At 41.3% G+C, this 15,543-nt stretch overlaps 1 protein-coding gene across 2 annotated transcripts; it reads right to left on the reverse strand.

Annotated features, from left to right (window-relative positions):
- Window positions 1–4,876: 4,876 nt before the first annotated feature.
- On the reverse strand, window positions 4,877–15,423 carry rangap1b (Ran GTPase activating protein 1b). Of its 2 annotated transcripts, XM_071528216.1 has the most exons (17): window positions 15,345–15,423; window positions 14,807–14,922; window positions 14,558–14,685; window positions 14,391–14,450; window positions 13,637–13,816; window positions 12,744–12,878; window positions 12,359–12,517; window positions 12,127–12,240; window positions 11,929–12,028; window positions 11,285–11,369; window positions 10,912–11,101; window positions 9,889–9,894; window positions 9,326–9,409; window positions 9,112–9,214; window positions 8,229–8,317; window positions 6,919–7,040; window positions 4,877–5,756 (listed from the first exon to the last, which is right to left on the reverse strand). In XM_071528216.1, the coding sequence occupies exons 2-17, from the start codon at window positions 14,913–14,915 to the stop codon at window positions 5,672–5,674; spliced, it is 1,749 nt and encodes a 582-aa protein (XP_071384317.1). In that variant the 5' UTR covers window positions 14,916–14,922; window positions 15,345–15,423; the 3' UTR covers window positions 4,877–5,671. The 2 variants fall into 2 exon arrangements, with proteins under 2 accessions (XP_071384317.1, XP_071384316.1); XM_071528215.1 differs by lacking the exon at window positions 9,889–9,894.
- Between the last annotated feature and the right edge of the window lie 120 nt (window positions 15,424–15,543).

Here is a 15,543-nt window from a genome sequence, read left to right on the forward strand (position 1 = left end):
CTGTTGAGCCTGAATATTGACACTAATTTCATTCAGACTAGTACATGGGTTTCCATTCCTTACTGAGACAAGTGGTGCGGTAGTAAATAAAAAGACGGGTAAACTCTGACCTCTAGTCAAACCACCACCAGTATAAGAAAAATCAATTTTATTTTCAGAAAAGTGTTAATTTAGGGTTTTTTCTTACTGAGATATTTCCCTACAGGGACATTTTGAAAGTTGAGATATTTTACCTGCAAATGGCAGCTGTTTTGATTCAGACCCATTTCCTGTATAAATTAGTGTTAGATTTTCAAAATCATGTAAGGAAATAGGATTTATAATTATGTTTTTTTACCCTCTTGAACTGAGGGCTTATTGGCCTTCTCTTAAACCCCCAAATTCACTAGTCTTTCTAGTATTAATAGACCGTATTTCATATGACTTGCATCGGTATACTTACTACATTTACCATATAAAGATTCATGACAGCCTAAAAAGGTTGGTAAACTCTATTCTGCAAATAAAAAATAAAGGTAAACTTCTCCTCTACATCACTGCATCTGAATATTTACACTCTTTCATGCAGAATATAGGGGAATATGGGTGTGTTCTATATTGTTTTACATTTCCTCACTAAGGCTCATATTGATAAAATCTCTCCATAATTCCTTACTTTTTCGGGATTAGTGCTATTTTGGTCAGATTGGGCTCCCTTAGTCTTCACTGGAATGCCTTAAAACCACATTCTGGTGTCGGATCAACAGTCCTTGATCCGCGGGAATGGACATGAAAAGCTCCACAGTTCCACACTCTGACTTTGCGGCCTGAAAATGTGGGCAAGGTGAAGCGGTGCCTTCCCCAAACACACAGACTAGATGGGTAAACTGAGGTTAGGTGGGTTTACCCTCCTCTTCATCTCTGCATCTGAATATTTACACTCTTTCATGCAGAATATGTGAAGAAGGGTGTGTCCTATATTGTTTTGCATTTCCTTACTGAGGCTCATATTGACCAAATCTCTCCGTAATTCCTTACTTTTAGGGATATATAGACTAGTAGGGACCATATAGACTAGAAATAAGGTGGAAAGTCTCTATTAGGCCTACACAAGACAGGTACAGTCCATTTGGTGCTCACATTAGTGCAGAATCAGCTTTTTGCCTAATAATGTAATGATGTAGTGACACCTGAACAGCTGAAACTGAAAACCATCTCACTAGTAAAAGATGAAAGTTTATCAATTAGTCACTGGATTCAACTGAGAAACACTTGTCAGCATGACTAGACATTTGCTGATTGAACTTACTGTCTGTCTTGTCTGTTACTTGTCTGTCTGTGCTGTTTTTTAAGTTCCCTCAGTGAGTTTTACATTAGAAAAACTATTGATCTTTGACCTAGTGCTGGGTGTTAATTCAATATTATCATTTATGTCTTTCAGTGAAATCATATTGTGATGATATTGTGATTTTGGGATATTGTGACACATTCAATTCTGCTGTCTAAATTGATAACAAGAAAATTGTATTTAAAAACTCTGACAAAACGAGTTATGGGAGGAATATTATTTGAAAAGTTCAGTTTTGTTTGATATCACACCCAACATCACCATTCAGTTCAATGGGATGAACATCAATTAAGATTATTCAACATGTGATTTTGCATACGTGAGCCATTTCACGATATAGGCTATGTTGATATCGAAAAAATCCTTATGATTATCTTGATATTGATTTCAACCGTATAGCCCTACTTAGCTATTGAGTACTATTTCAGTCAACTTCACATTGACTAAGTTGACTAAATTGACTGAATTGAAGCTCCTTAATATTTTTGCAGTGTGCCAGGTTTTGGTCCTCGGACCCCGTGAGCAGAGAGAGGAAAAGAGAGAGAGGGGCAGAGAAATCAGAGCCGGAGGAATTTCCTCGGGCCGGCCCGTGTGTCCGCCTCTCCCCGGGGATCAGCAGTGCAGACCGCAGAGGAGCCGGCGCGCCGGCCGCGCACAAAGACGCGCAGTGTCTTCCTGCCGCTGTTGTGCCAAAATTTGTTTCCCCCCCTAAAAAATGTGTTTCCCCTGGCGAGGAACGGTGAGCACACTCCTCTCCATCGCCTCTCAGTGCCGTAACTACCAGATATTACTTCCACCATATTTGGTATTTTCCATGTAAATGTTGCCTAGTGCGTAAACAGGGAGGCCGATTCACCAAACCTTAAGGAATGGCAAAATCCCTGGCATGTATCATTTGCCAAAAAACACCCAACCGCCCTATATATTATATCAGCTTTTTTATTATTATTATTATTGTTGATAACTGACAATATATCATTATATTTTAGCAAGATGCAAGTCACCAAACTATCAGCTTCGAGGAAATATTGATCCTGATGCTCGCCTGATGTGATTTTTTTTTTCAGATTTGGCTTCCAAATAAATTTCTGGCGACATTTGCTTGATCTTTACTTTCTGTTATAATGATAGAAACCACAAGATAAAATTTGGACCCACTTAGCTGAGGTATGGTGAGAGCCCATTTGACTCCCAAGTGCGTAAAATAAAGTTATCACGGCGTATGTCTGCGTGATTGAATGGTGAGGCAGTTTACTTTAGGCGACTTTACCTTCTTACAGTTTATATTTTCTTAGTGTCGAAATATTCTGTCGCCTATTTCAGCCACACCACACATCTCTATCTATCTGAAATCACAACCTTTTAGACTATAAACCATAAAGAAGCCCACTTCATCTCCACTTTACGCACAGAAGCGACTCACCGTGGTTCCGTCGCGGTCCGTCCGGCTCTTTACTGACCGCTGACTCTCTCACGGTCTCTGGTGCCTCGGCTGCTCTTCCCCCGGCTGTCCCCCATCCAAAACAAACTCCGTTTATCCCTTCATTCACTCTCACTCGGCCCGTCCCCCCCAACCTCACCCCACCTCACCCCCCCACACCCCACCTCTGGAGGGTTTGAAGTGCGCACACTGCTCCTCTGAGCCCGTTAAAGGAATAGTTCACCCCAAACTGAAAGTGCAGTCATTATCTACTCACTCTCATGTCAGAAACTCACTGAAGTTGGTAGGAAAACCAAACACACAGCGAGTTAGCCGCTGTAGCTCCAGCTCAGCCTTCTGACAAACTATTGAAGTTAAGTTTGGAGAAATTTGATGGACATTTACTGCTTTATCGGAGCTGTAAAAATATGTTCCTGTTAACTTCAATAGTTTAGGAGAAGGCTGAGATGGAACTGCATGAGGTAACTGTCTGTTTTCCTACCAACTTCAGTGGGATTTCGACTGACGGGGGGTGAGCAGACATCAGGGCCAATTTTTATTTAGGGATGAACTATTCCTTTAAAGCAAAAATATCTCTGCTGCTGTGGCCATAATGCCATCTAATCTAGAGCTACAAATTAGTGTCAATGATGTCAAACATGAACAGTGTTGGGAAAAGTTACTTCTAGTTGCGTTACCCACTTTAAAAAATAAAATAAAATAACAGTAAGCCAGTCTAATTTATACCAAGACTGCAGCATGTCGTCTGCACAAGATGCTGCAGGATTTTCACTTTTTAAAAACCAAAGTTGAAACAATATGAAAGAAAAAAGTAACTAATAACGGATTACAAGAATTTAAAACAACAACCCGCCCCTCACCCCCCACTGAATATGAAACATTGCTCACCAACCACAGAATGAAACAACAGGAGCCAGGCTTGTTGGATTAGTAGCATCATTTATCCACAGACCGTTCAGTACAAATGAACAACATACGAAGCAAAAAAACACATCAATATCTTGACAATGCACATGCAGTCCGCACTATCTAAAGTTATTCAGTCCATGTGAAGTACATGAAGATCCCAGCAAAGTACATTCCATTTTCATCCTATTTTCCCTAAATGCTCTATCACATTAAGAACAACATGAACTACATGAGGTAACACACAGAGATCAGAGATGAAGTCTGAATCTGTGCAACACAAAGCGCTCTGAGCAGCACATTCCTCATAAAGTTAGACGGTTGATTATGGAACATTTTCCCTCAAGTTGCTTACGAAAATACACACATTTGGTTTAGTTTCCTGTGTTGTCCTGAGCTCTGCAGTGTTATGACTGTGCAGTGCTGGGCCGCGCGCCGCATACTGTACATTCAGGTCCATAGGGGGGGAAATGCTCATGCATGCAGCCCATTCCTGCTCACAGTCTGATGCACACAGCGCTCTGACCTGACTGAACCCTGCGGCCAAACAGCCGTGTGATGACTGTGGCTGGACAGACTGCCCACGAAACACTGTATGTCCCCTTTCCCTTTCCGTAGATATATAAAAAACAATAGAAATCTGGAATGTGTCCTGTCACTCGAGGCCAAAACATGAGATGGAATGATAAAAGTCAGAAGATCTAAACAGGGTTCCTACACACTTTTAATTCAAAAATTCAATTTTCATTCTTTTTCCAGACATGTTTCTTTTGATTTTAAGATTTTAGTTGCATTTCAGACAACCAAAGAAAGTCAGGCTGCATCCCTTTAATCTGCTTTATAGGATCAGTTATGTTTTAGTCTTTTTTCCTTTCTTCTCCTACATATTTATGTATGTAATATGTATATACTGTATGTAATATATATGTATTTTTCATACATTATGTTATCTATACGTTTACTTTTTTTTTTTTCTTCAAGTACAGACGAAACTAACATGGTTGGAAAATCTTGGTCATATGATTTATCTATCTATTGATTTATTCACTTATATATTTTATCTATTCTCCTGTGATGTAGGGCTTTGAAATATGAATGTATGTAAGGGACTTCTGTGCTCACAGGGTGGGGGGATGGGGAAGATAATGTTTATTTTTCATATGATGTAAGAAATAGAAAACGATTTTAAAAAAATTTGGTCACAAAAAAAAGGTTTTAGTTGGTGTTCAGTTTGATTTAAATCGATACTCGCCGTGCCTCTACTAACTCTGCCATATCACTTTATACACAAAGATTACTCTCAGATTATGTGAAATGACAGGGTCTAAAACCACAGAAAGTGTGTGGTTGTATGTGTTCATATTTCAGGACAGTGCAACAATTTTTTTTTTTTCCAAACTTTTTTGAGCAATTTCCAAACGTGTCAAGACCTGGAAATTACCAAATTCTTCTTCTTCGTCCAGATTTCCAGACGTGTGTAGGAGCCCTGTCTACAATGACTGCAGTGCGTTGTTTCAAAACAAAACAAAAGAGCGAGTTATGAAAACAAAAACATATTAAATGCTTTACGTAATGCAAACAATATGCTGCAGAAGTTGCCATATTGGTATTATCTAAAGTTAGTTGTACTCCAGGTTACAATCAATTTCACCTTTTTTCCCCACATTAACCCAAAGGTTAACTGGAGCGTCGTTCTATATTTTCAAAATTTTTTTTAAATCACATTTTCTATTTTGTACTAAAAAAATAGAAGTCATAAGCATAAGTAGAAAAATAAAAATTGGAGGGAAGAGAATCTGGACAGTCTTCAACATAAAATATACAAATCAGGAGTCCCTTGTTCAAGTGTAAAGTTTCCCTGTTGGTTTCGTTGGTGAGAAAACGACAAATGTCTGTCAGTGCAGTATATATGTGTGTGTGTGTGTGTGTGTGTGTGTGTGTGTGTGTGTCGGGGTGTTGGTACTGGCAGTGGTTGGCTGGTGGAGGACAGGCAGGACTCAGTATTTGGCGTCGCACCTCTTCTGCAGGGCGGAGCTCAGCCTCTCTCTGGCGCTGCTGCACGACTTCAGAGCCTCACCGTTCCTGGAAGGTTCAGACACACAAACACACAGACTGAAACTTCAGAGTGAACCGAGAAACACAGAATCACAATGCGGGGGGGGGGGGGGGGGATGACACTTTTTTACACTACATTACAGGGTTCCTACTCATTTTTGTCCCCCATGTGATGAAATCTGTGACATCTCAGACACCACTGGTCTGATTTTGAGTAAACTTGGAGGGATGACGCATTTTGGCACTTTTCTGGCATTTAAAAATAACAGTAATTGGTCTAATGGGGGCGCTATGATTAAAGGTAAATAATACTTTATTTGTATAGCACTTTTCTAAAAACAATGTTTACAAAGTGCTTTACATACAATAAAACCCCAAAACAGTGATGTGAAACTACCACAATGAATAATAGAAAAATAAAAATAAATAATAGAAAATAGGAATAAAAGGTAATATATGAGGTAAACGGGTACAACTAAAAACACACAAACAGAGATACAATTAAAAACAGATCAAACTTTACATAAAAGTGTGTGCCGAATTTTTTTTAATATAAAATAGGAAAAAAAAGGTAATACAAGAGATAAACAGGTACAACTAAAAAAAAAAATTTATGTTTTTTTTTTTTTTTTTTTTTTCAATCTTTAATGTCATTGTCAAAGTACCTGCATCCCTCACATTGGAAAAATAAAAAATAAAGGTAAAAACTGTGCCACAGACTTGTGTGGCAGGAGTTTAATTCGGCCGATGCTGCTGCAATTCCAACCAGTTGCTGAAGTCGATAAAAGTCACAGAGATCCGGATATATCAAGACTTTCTGAACGTCTTTGAAGTTAATAAAATGATTCATAGCCTTTGGGGTGTGACAACATACTCTGTCTGTACGAGTCAAATTATGAATGTTAAGAAATCCGTTTCAGCCACCGAAATCCTATCAGCCATTTTGGACCTGTCACTGAAGCATGAAATAATCACTGAAGCATGAAATAATGATTTTAAAATAATAATCGTCTCCAGCTGGCCATGTTCCACATCACAACAATCTGACTATAAATACACAACATTTCTTGCCCTGGTGAGGTTTGACGAAGCAGACGACATTAATCATCACAAATCCCACTGACACCTTCAATTCAGCAGGAAAGTACAACAAGTGGTAATGAACAAAACGGTGTGGCTCTTCTCTCACCTGGACAGGAAGGTGTGCAGCAGCGCGGCGTGGTCCTGGGTGAAATAGTCCTGCTGCACGGCATGTTCCAGACACAACAGCTGACCTGGGACCAGCGGCACCTTCCTCGCCTTCCCTTCTCCCTGAGCCAACACAGCAGCAGACAGCAGAGCAACAGTTCTGTTAATGGTTTTTAATACTAAACAAACAGCATTACATTTAAATATGGCCTGTCTAAAGAGAGGAGAAGATGTGATAATAGAAATAATAATCGAGTAATGGGAAGATTTGACAGCGACATACTGTATATTCTGTAAATTTCAAGTTTCCAGAATTAAGATTAAAAGAATATCTCACCAGGATCATTTCCATTCAGTTTTCATGGAGAGTGGAACTAGGCAGATTTATTAGGTCACTGATATTTTCATTTGCCAAGATGTTTTTATGTCAACGTTATTCGATTAATTTCCATGATGCTGAGAGATGACATACCATCACACAAAAGACATCTACTGTATACTGTCAGTTAAATTGTTAATTTTGCTAGTGATAAATCTACAAGATCCTCCAAATTCTGTCTCCATCTTTGTCACTCATCACTGTGGTGTTTCTGCACTGCACTTCCCACAGATCACCTGTCAATCAAACAGTGTGGGCGGAGCTTGGAATTTCTGTTTGCAGTTTGAGTTTCTCTTTTCTTTGTCTGTTCAGCTGTGGTGGCTATCGCTGCTCATGCTAACTACCCAGTTCTTCTTCTTCTGTTTATTACAAACAAACTGGAAATGTAAAACGCATCACTTCCTGTGTGGCAAAAGATTTTTTCCCTACCAGCTACCAGACAGCAAATGTTTAGAACAGCAAATGGAAAAGCTTTTATGAGCTGGATATAAGCTGAATCACTGACATGTATTCATATGAAAATGTCACAGACTAGTACTTTAAATATCGACATTGGACCCCAAAATCCAGCATGGGTTGGGCCCTAATAGAAAGTAAATGTGAATGAATGAATGAATTTTCATTTTTTTGTTATGATAAACAGTGTCCCATTCCAGATGAGATGGCAGGACACATTATGAGCAGAAAGATAAGCGGTAGGTAAGGTCTTCTTCCCCTTCTACTCAAAAACTACAAATGCTACTTATTCCTATTAAAAGGCTTAGCTGAGGAAGACTGTGATACACAGTTGGTTTCACTACTGTTGACAAAATGCACTTATTTTTTGCTTTGGACAAAAGCGTCTGCTAAGTGACATAATGTAATGTAAGGTCTGGCAGCAGAGGGAGCGTGGGGAGAGCGGCTCCTGCAGGCGCTGGTCAGAGCAGCTGTACCTTCAGGAGTCCCATCAGGACCAGCAGAGTGGAGAGGAAGCAGCAGGACTGCAGGGCCGAACCAGAGAGGAGCTTCTTCAGCACCGAGTCTGTGGGACACAAACAGGTTAGACTGCAGTCTGACCACTTCACCACAGTTTGGTGTTAATGTGATGGATTTCTTGCTGTGCAAACTGACAAACAGAGATTTGAATCACTAGGGGGAGCAACAATTTGAACTTCAACAATAACACCAAATCAGTCCTATATGTTGTTATCAGTGGCAGGGTTTCAAACATAACTTAACTTTTCACCTGCGTGGCCAAATCTATCAACTTCCAGTTAAAAAAAAACAAGGTTGCACTGTGCAGGTAAACTTTAAAAGGTGTACATATGTGTAGCCTTGCCAAAATAATTGTCGTACCTTGGTATAATTAGGTAAACAAATGAGACCAGGGTCAAGACTTCTGTCTCACACCTGTGGTATTGCTAGCGCTGGTGTTTCTCAAAATGAAGACCACATTTCTCCATCTTCCTTTCCCTCCTTCCACCATCTGCTGTCAGAAACTCTGAAAGCTTTAGCTCCGTTTGCTCTGGAAGAACAGAACCTCTTCCTGTTTTGTGCCGTAAAGCGTTCCAGCAGATTTCCCTCCAAATCCACCAGGTGGAGAAACAATTTAAAATGTAGAGTAGAGGCCACTAGAGGCTGACAGGCTTCTCAGTGATGGTCTTATTTGTTTTCAGCAATTGTACTAATGTCTCAAAATCAATGTGGTGATGAATTATCAATGTTAAAATGCTACAGATAGCACTTTTAAATGAAAATGGATGTAAGAGGAAAAGGCTCAAAACAAGAGGGGGGAAAGGTGAGAAAAAGTGCAGCTTGTGTGCTTTCTCCACTCACCAATGGTTTCCAGAACGGCCGTCTTGGTCTCTGGTTCCTCGCTGTACACAGAGGAGATTTTCAGAAGAACGTCGGCGGCCTTGTCTGGGTCTGACAAATCCACCTGACAAGAAGAGATAAAGAGTCTTAACAACAGGCTCTATTCTTTCCAGATTGTGTGTGTTGGTAAACAGAAGCTGCCATTCTTTATATTCAGATTTGTTTCATTTCCCACCTGCTGCTCCAGACTCGTCCTCTTCTCTCCCAGCTGCAGGAGCTTCTCAGCAGACGGGCAGCTGAGGAAAGACAAGACTTCTGGCTGGAGGTGGAGACAGAAAGTCTCAATCAGGATCAGGGCATGAATAATTATTTTTGTGTAATGTATAATTATTAAGTAAGGGATAATGCCCGACGAGGTGTCCATAATCAGGAAATAATGGACGATGGGGAGTCCATTAATTCCTGATTATGGACACCTCGAAGGGCATTATCCCGCTTATACCATGGTCACTTGCCAAAGAAAAAAAAATTAAGACCATTAATTCATATTTTCATGCGTTTTGTAATCAAAATCTAAAGTTTTTCACAAGCCATAACTCAGTTTCCCTGGTAACGCCTGAGGGTTTGACTAATACCTGGAACAATCATTACCGTCCCATAAGGTTCTTATGCAATGGAAACGTTGTTCACTACTCCAGTAAATAGGACGAACCTTAGATACGACTTGGCAGCAGGAGATATTTCTAGTCCGCTCAGCTCATAGAACCCTTTGGCTCAGCTATGAGCCAGAAAGCTAACGTTATGCTAGCAACATTCAAAGTCAATAACACAAACATTAAATACATTGACAAACAGTAAATATAATTTGACAGTATGTTTAACAACAAGACTAGCTAGCTATCCAGCCATGTCATTGTCCCCAAATCAATATCAAGATTTTCACAAACATACAAATTGTAAACGGAGGCTTTGACTGCGTCCCTGTTGCTATGGTTACTCATTTTAGATACAGGCTGATACTATGTAGCCAGCGCATTAATTTAGAACAGTGAACAGACAGTTTCACTAGAACTACTTAGTAGGTGTCCATTATCAGGAATTAATGGACACCCTGCAGCCAATCAGAATCGAGTATTCACCCAGACCATGGTATAAGTAACAGATAATGTACACCAAGCTGGCCTCTTCGCAAAATAAGCCCTGGCAGGGTGATTCAAGGCCTGGTGTGAAGCTTACTGCATTTACCAAAGACATTAATAATATGATATGAAATACTGATTTAAAATTGGTGAAGTTTTTTGACGCAAAGTGTTGCCAGTTATTTAGATTAGAAATCAACAAAATCTGTACCGGACTTCTTGACTGCGGAGTGATAAGATAAGATGTGAAACAGCGGTCAGTTATCCAGAAATAACAGACTTCAGAATGCCCTGATTGGCCAGTCAAAACTGAGTATTGAACAAAACAGTGACTAATAGAGTAATATGTATGAAAGATAGATAAATCTGGATTAACTACCAGTATAAATAAGAGGGGGAAGATGATCGATGCAAGGGTAAAAAAAAAAAATTTGATTGTGGTTTTGCTTCATATTTAAAGATGGCAGGTGTAACGGTGAATCATCATTCTAGGGTTGCAGGAATAGTTTGTTCCATGTATTGCCAGGGAATGATGGCTCTGATGCCTGCAAACCTTGTTACTGGATACTCAAGATGGGAATTCAAACTTATTCAATGGTTGCATTAAAAGTTATTCTGGGTATGGATGTCTGCTAAATACATAAAACATGAAACTATATTTAACATTTTAGGGTTTGCTTACTGGGCTCTGAGGCTTTGCAGGACTGCTGTCTTTACTTGTCACTCCATTTTCCTTCATGGCTTTGTCGTCCTCGTCCTCATTTTCTTCCTCTCCATTGTTGTAGTCATCTGCATCTTCGTCCTCTTCCTCTTCGTCATCATCGTCATCATCATCTTCATCATCATCATCATCAGGTTCTCCCTCATCATCACTGTGGTGCAAAGAGATAAACAAAACCTCCTTACTCAGTAAATCTCTTCTTGGGTTTTAAATCATAAACAGGGGTGAGTTGGGATGTTTGTATTGAAGGAACTTGACTAAAGCTTCGGGACAGCTGCTGAAGATTCCTTTGTTTACATGAAAATACACAAACACACACACACACACACACTACCTGAGTGATGCCAGCATGTCTCCTTTGTCCATGTTCTCCATGGCCTCCCTCAGAGCCTCGCAGCCCTCCTCTCCCAGACAGTTTCCTGTTGGGAGTCACATACAGGAGAAACCATCACAAACTGAGATAAACTAAAACTGGTGTCCAAAAACTGGACACAATTAGCCGTGGCTTATATCTGAATTTCATATATTCCTTCATAATATTCCATCAAAACTGTGATGTATGACATGTACAATAAGTGACATGGATAAGGCAGTAACATGGTGTGGTGTAATGTAAAGCAACTTTGACAAATGCTATGACATTCAAAATGTGTTTTGTTTGAGACTCACAGCAGCCACTTTGCAGACCAATTGCATTTAGTCTTTCACATATTTTTCAAATTACTGCTGTAAAGTTTAGTTTCAAGTTTACAGAAATTATTAACTCAGTAGCGTTATTTAAAATTTCATTACTTTTCTTAAATTTTTATGTTTTTTTATGATTTTCCAAAAACATTTCTAGTACTGGAAAACAAATTGTCATATTCCAGAACTTTTCCAGGATTTTCATGACTGTGGGAACCCTGCATGTCACTGCTGTTGCTACAGGGACAGCATTGCTACAGGTATTTATGGTTTGACTTAACACCGTATCCATACCATTGAGATCCACTTTCTCCATATGCGGTTTGTCCATGACAGTCTGAGCCACCACGAGAGCTGCTGCCTCAGTGATCTCTCCGAATGACAGATTCAGTTCCTGAAGAGAAGGCAACACACATAATGGAGAATTGTAATAACTGAGGCAGGTGTGACGACAAATTAGACACACAGATGGAGATAAAGCTCTGAACAGACCTTGAGAATGGGCAGTCCCTCTCTCAGGACGGCGGCGAGGGCGACGGCTCCCTCGGAGCGAACCAGACAATCACCGAAGTTGATCACCTGGACGTTCCTCAGGTGCCTCAGAGCCTGCGAGGCAGACAGGAGGCAATCATGTACAAAAAACAAGTTGTTCCACTCAAATCACCTCGGTTACAGAGAATATACTGCAGGGTGACGCAGCACTATGGAAATCAACCGGCCTCACCTGAGCCATGGCCAGCGCCCCCCTCTTGGTGAAGGTGTTGTCGTTGAGGTTGAGGACTCGGAGCTCTGGGTTGTGCCGCATGGCTGAGGCCAGTGCCGCTACGCCTGCGTGGTTGATACCGTTCTGGGGCATGTGGACCTCCTCCAGGCTGCCCAGCAGCTGAGGAGTTACAGGGAAAAACAGAGAGGAGATTGACCTCTATTGGTCACCAGCAGGGACTGCAACAACATCGACAGGACTCTGGCAGAGGGAAGCGCTGATTTCAACTTAAGAGCCACAACATAAAATAAGAAGCCAGTGTCTGTAAATTAATATTATTAACATAAAACACTGTGCAGCTTGTGAATGTGTGTGAGTGACTTCATGTGTTTCAGAGTATTTCTACCTGAAAGGCCTGGGCTAGTGCGGTGGCTCCTTCGTTCTCCAGGCGGTTCCTTCCTGCGATGAAAACTCTCAGTTTGAGCGGAGCTCCGAGGGCCGACGACTGTTTGTGGGACTCAATCAGCGCTGCAGCCAGGATCTACATGAACCACACAGGCAGCCATCACTCTCTGTACCATGATGCAGACTTTCAAATAACTACCAACTGTCAACAGTACAGCATGTAAACAACAACAACACAGAGTAGTTTGCTCTTTTAGTTTGGTTCCTTTGGGCAAATGCGGGTCTCTGTCCTCTTGTTAGGAGTGAGAATGTACTAACACTACACCTCGAACCAACTACAGGAAACGACCCCAAAACGCAAGGGTTTATGGGTAGAAGAAGGCAGATGTTGACATCTGATAGCCAGCAGTTCCTCATGCTTGGAAAGCCGAGCAGAACAAAATGAAGTGAGGACAAACCGCAGTCTTGGCTGATGTTCACATTCAGCTATTTCTTCATGTGTTCTGACCTGGTATGAACACCAGAGAGGAAGAGACAGACAAGTCCATCATGTTCAGCTAAAGTTACATGGAGTGGAATTATTTTTGTTTTGACTCTCTCCACTGCCAAAATCTCTAACCTGGCAGGATGACCGTTTACCAAAACTATGTTCAATAAACAAGCTATTTGTGAGTCTTGTGAGTTTTGTTTACAAGCCCTGGTTCACTTGTAACTGGGCAGAGTGAACCTGAACCTGAACAAACCAAATACAAAAATGAAATAAACGTAGTAAAACTATGGTTCAGACCAAAGAAAACAAACTGTAGAGACCGCAAAGCACTGTAGAATAAAGATGGAGCTAAAAGAGGGCAGGAGAGAGAGAGAGAGAGAAAGAAAGAAAGAGAGAGAGCTCACCTTGCCCCCTCCAATTCCCATGCCACAGTTGTTGAGCCTCAGCTCCCTCAGCGAGTGGCAGGACGGGCTCTTCAGCAGCTGCTCGATGCCCTTCACGCCGTCCGGCCCGAAGGCGTTGTCACTCAGGTCTAACTCTGTCAGCCTGGCGCCTGCACTCATCAATGCACTGCCCAGGGACCTCTGATGAAAGCACAGAGACAATGGAGTTTGATATCAGAAAATGTTTCAGGATGTAAAACATCAGCGGTAAACGTCAAGTTTTGGTGTCAGTCCCTCAGAATCAAAGAGCGAGGGCTTCTTTCTAGAGCCGTCATTTTGCACCAAGAGACGTTCAACAATCATACAGGGAGAAATCCATTGTAGAAGAGGAGAGAGACCAATTTCTCCACCCACAGGAGCAGGAGAGAGACCAGAATACAATGCAGCAGAGAGACAGGTTGTGTTTTGAGTAAAGGGATGCCCCTTTACTTTCACTTTCACTTATTCTTGATTGGAAGAACTTTTGCTCTGCTATCACTATCGCTATTTCTACCTACAAGTATAATCCACAGCTGAATGCCACAGTTCATGTCTGTTCTCTGGGGGTTGTTGAAAGGCATTCTGGTAGTAAATCATAACTGAAGTAGAAGCAGACAAGGCAGGTTGAGGGAAAGTGGGTTCACCAAAAAAGTATATTACAACACAAAATAACTCCTGGAATCCCTGGAATTGATCCTTTAACAAGGATCAATAAACTAGTAGCTGAGATTCTCACCAGAGCTGTTGGGATTTCAGAGCGCAGCCTTCCGGTGAACATGTCGCTCCAGTGGCATCTCTGAAAGACAAAAGAGAACACATAAAACAGAATGAAAACAATACATCATCAAGAGGAGTCCCATGTCTGCTTTGTTGGGACTGAAAACCATAAAATGATTAAAATACCTGAAGCTGATCTTTGCTCTTCAGGGCTTTGGCGATGGCTTGGGCTGCCTCCACCCCGACAGTGTTCCCCTCCAGCCGCAGCGCTCTCAGACCCTGGTACTGCTCAATCTCATGGACCAACTCCTCCACTGAAAGCACAGTGACAGTGACAAAAACATCAGGCTGAGGATAAACGTGGGACCAGTCCTCTGCTGAACAGTACACTGGAACTGATGGACAGACAAAAACAAGAGACAAAACTTTTCCCACCTGACTCTGCGTTGTCCAGCTTCAGTCCCCGGCCCTTGTAGCTCAGCTCTCCGTCCCCAACATGGGTCTTGGAAAGCGCATCAGCCAGCTGCGCGATGTCATCCGCCATGATGTTTCTATGGAGATGTCAAAATGTGAGACAGGAGGAGAGAAAGAGAAGTCGATGCAGCGGGAGTTAGTTAGTCGATCCCTTAACACTTAACTTACTAGGACTGGCACATGAATACCTAACTGTGCATGGAACCACCAGATAATGTTCAATGACAACTGGTTCTTTCTAAACAGATTTTTTTTTATATTAGCAACAAGAATTGTCAACAAAAGGACGTTAGCTAGTTAGCTCGACCGTTGCTAGCTAGCAGTTGCCAGATACCAGCAAGGTAACGTTAACACTACTAGCTAGTTAGCTGACCTAACATGCGACATTTAACTGTTCGTCCGGCCTTTAAAAAGTTTATTCTCATGTTTTGTAACCATCGGATCAGTCACACAAGCCTTAAAACAAGACATAATGTTGTTGACAGGTATTGTACTTTACCACAAAGAGTAATTTCCAAGTCAATGATGGTGAACACACGCCGCTCCTTTCAGTGCAGCGCGCCGGTTGCTAAACCGTCTGACGTCATGCTGCCTTCAGGTACTCCTGGCAAGCGTCTACTTCCGACATCTGAAGTCGTAATTACGACCTGACGCACATTCAAGTGCTTTGATCGGAAATAAGAAAATTGACCCTATAG

The sequence above is a fragment of the Centroberyx affinis genome, unplaced genomic scaffold, assembly GCF_046629955.1.
Source record: "Centroberyx affinis isolate AG114_WGS23_722 - 3 ecotype Tasmania unplaced genomic scaffold, CSIRO-AGI_Caff_v1 ptg001636l_1, whole genome shotgun sequence".
In the NCBI taxonomy this organism is placed as follows: domain Eukaryota; kingdom Metazoa; phylum Chordata; class Actinopteri; order Beryciformes; family Berycidae; genus Centroberyx; species Centroberyx affinis.

What these genes read in the sequence shown, in the direction of transcription:
- rangap1b (XM_071528216.1), bottom strand. Translation starts at nt 14,915, where the DNA reads ATGGCGGATGACATCGCGCAGCTGGCTGATGCGCTTTCCAAGACCCAT. An exon ending in TGGGAATTGGAGGGGGCAAG is followed by an intron (nt 12,879 to 13,636) that starts GTGAGCTCTCTC and finishes TGGTTCATGTAG; the next exon opens with ATCCTGGCTGCAGCGCTGAT. An exon ending in TCCTGATGGGACTCCTGAAG is followed by an intron (nt 7,041 to 8,228) that starts GTACAGCTGCTC and finishes GTGTTGGCTCAG; the next exon opens with GGAGAAGGGAAGGCGAGGAA.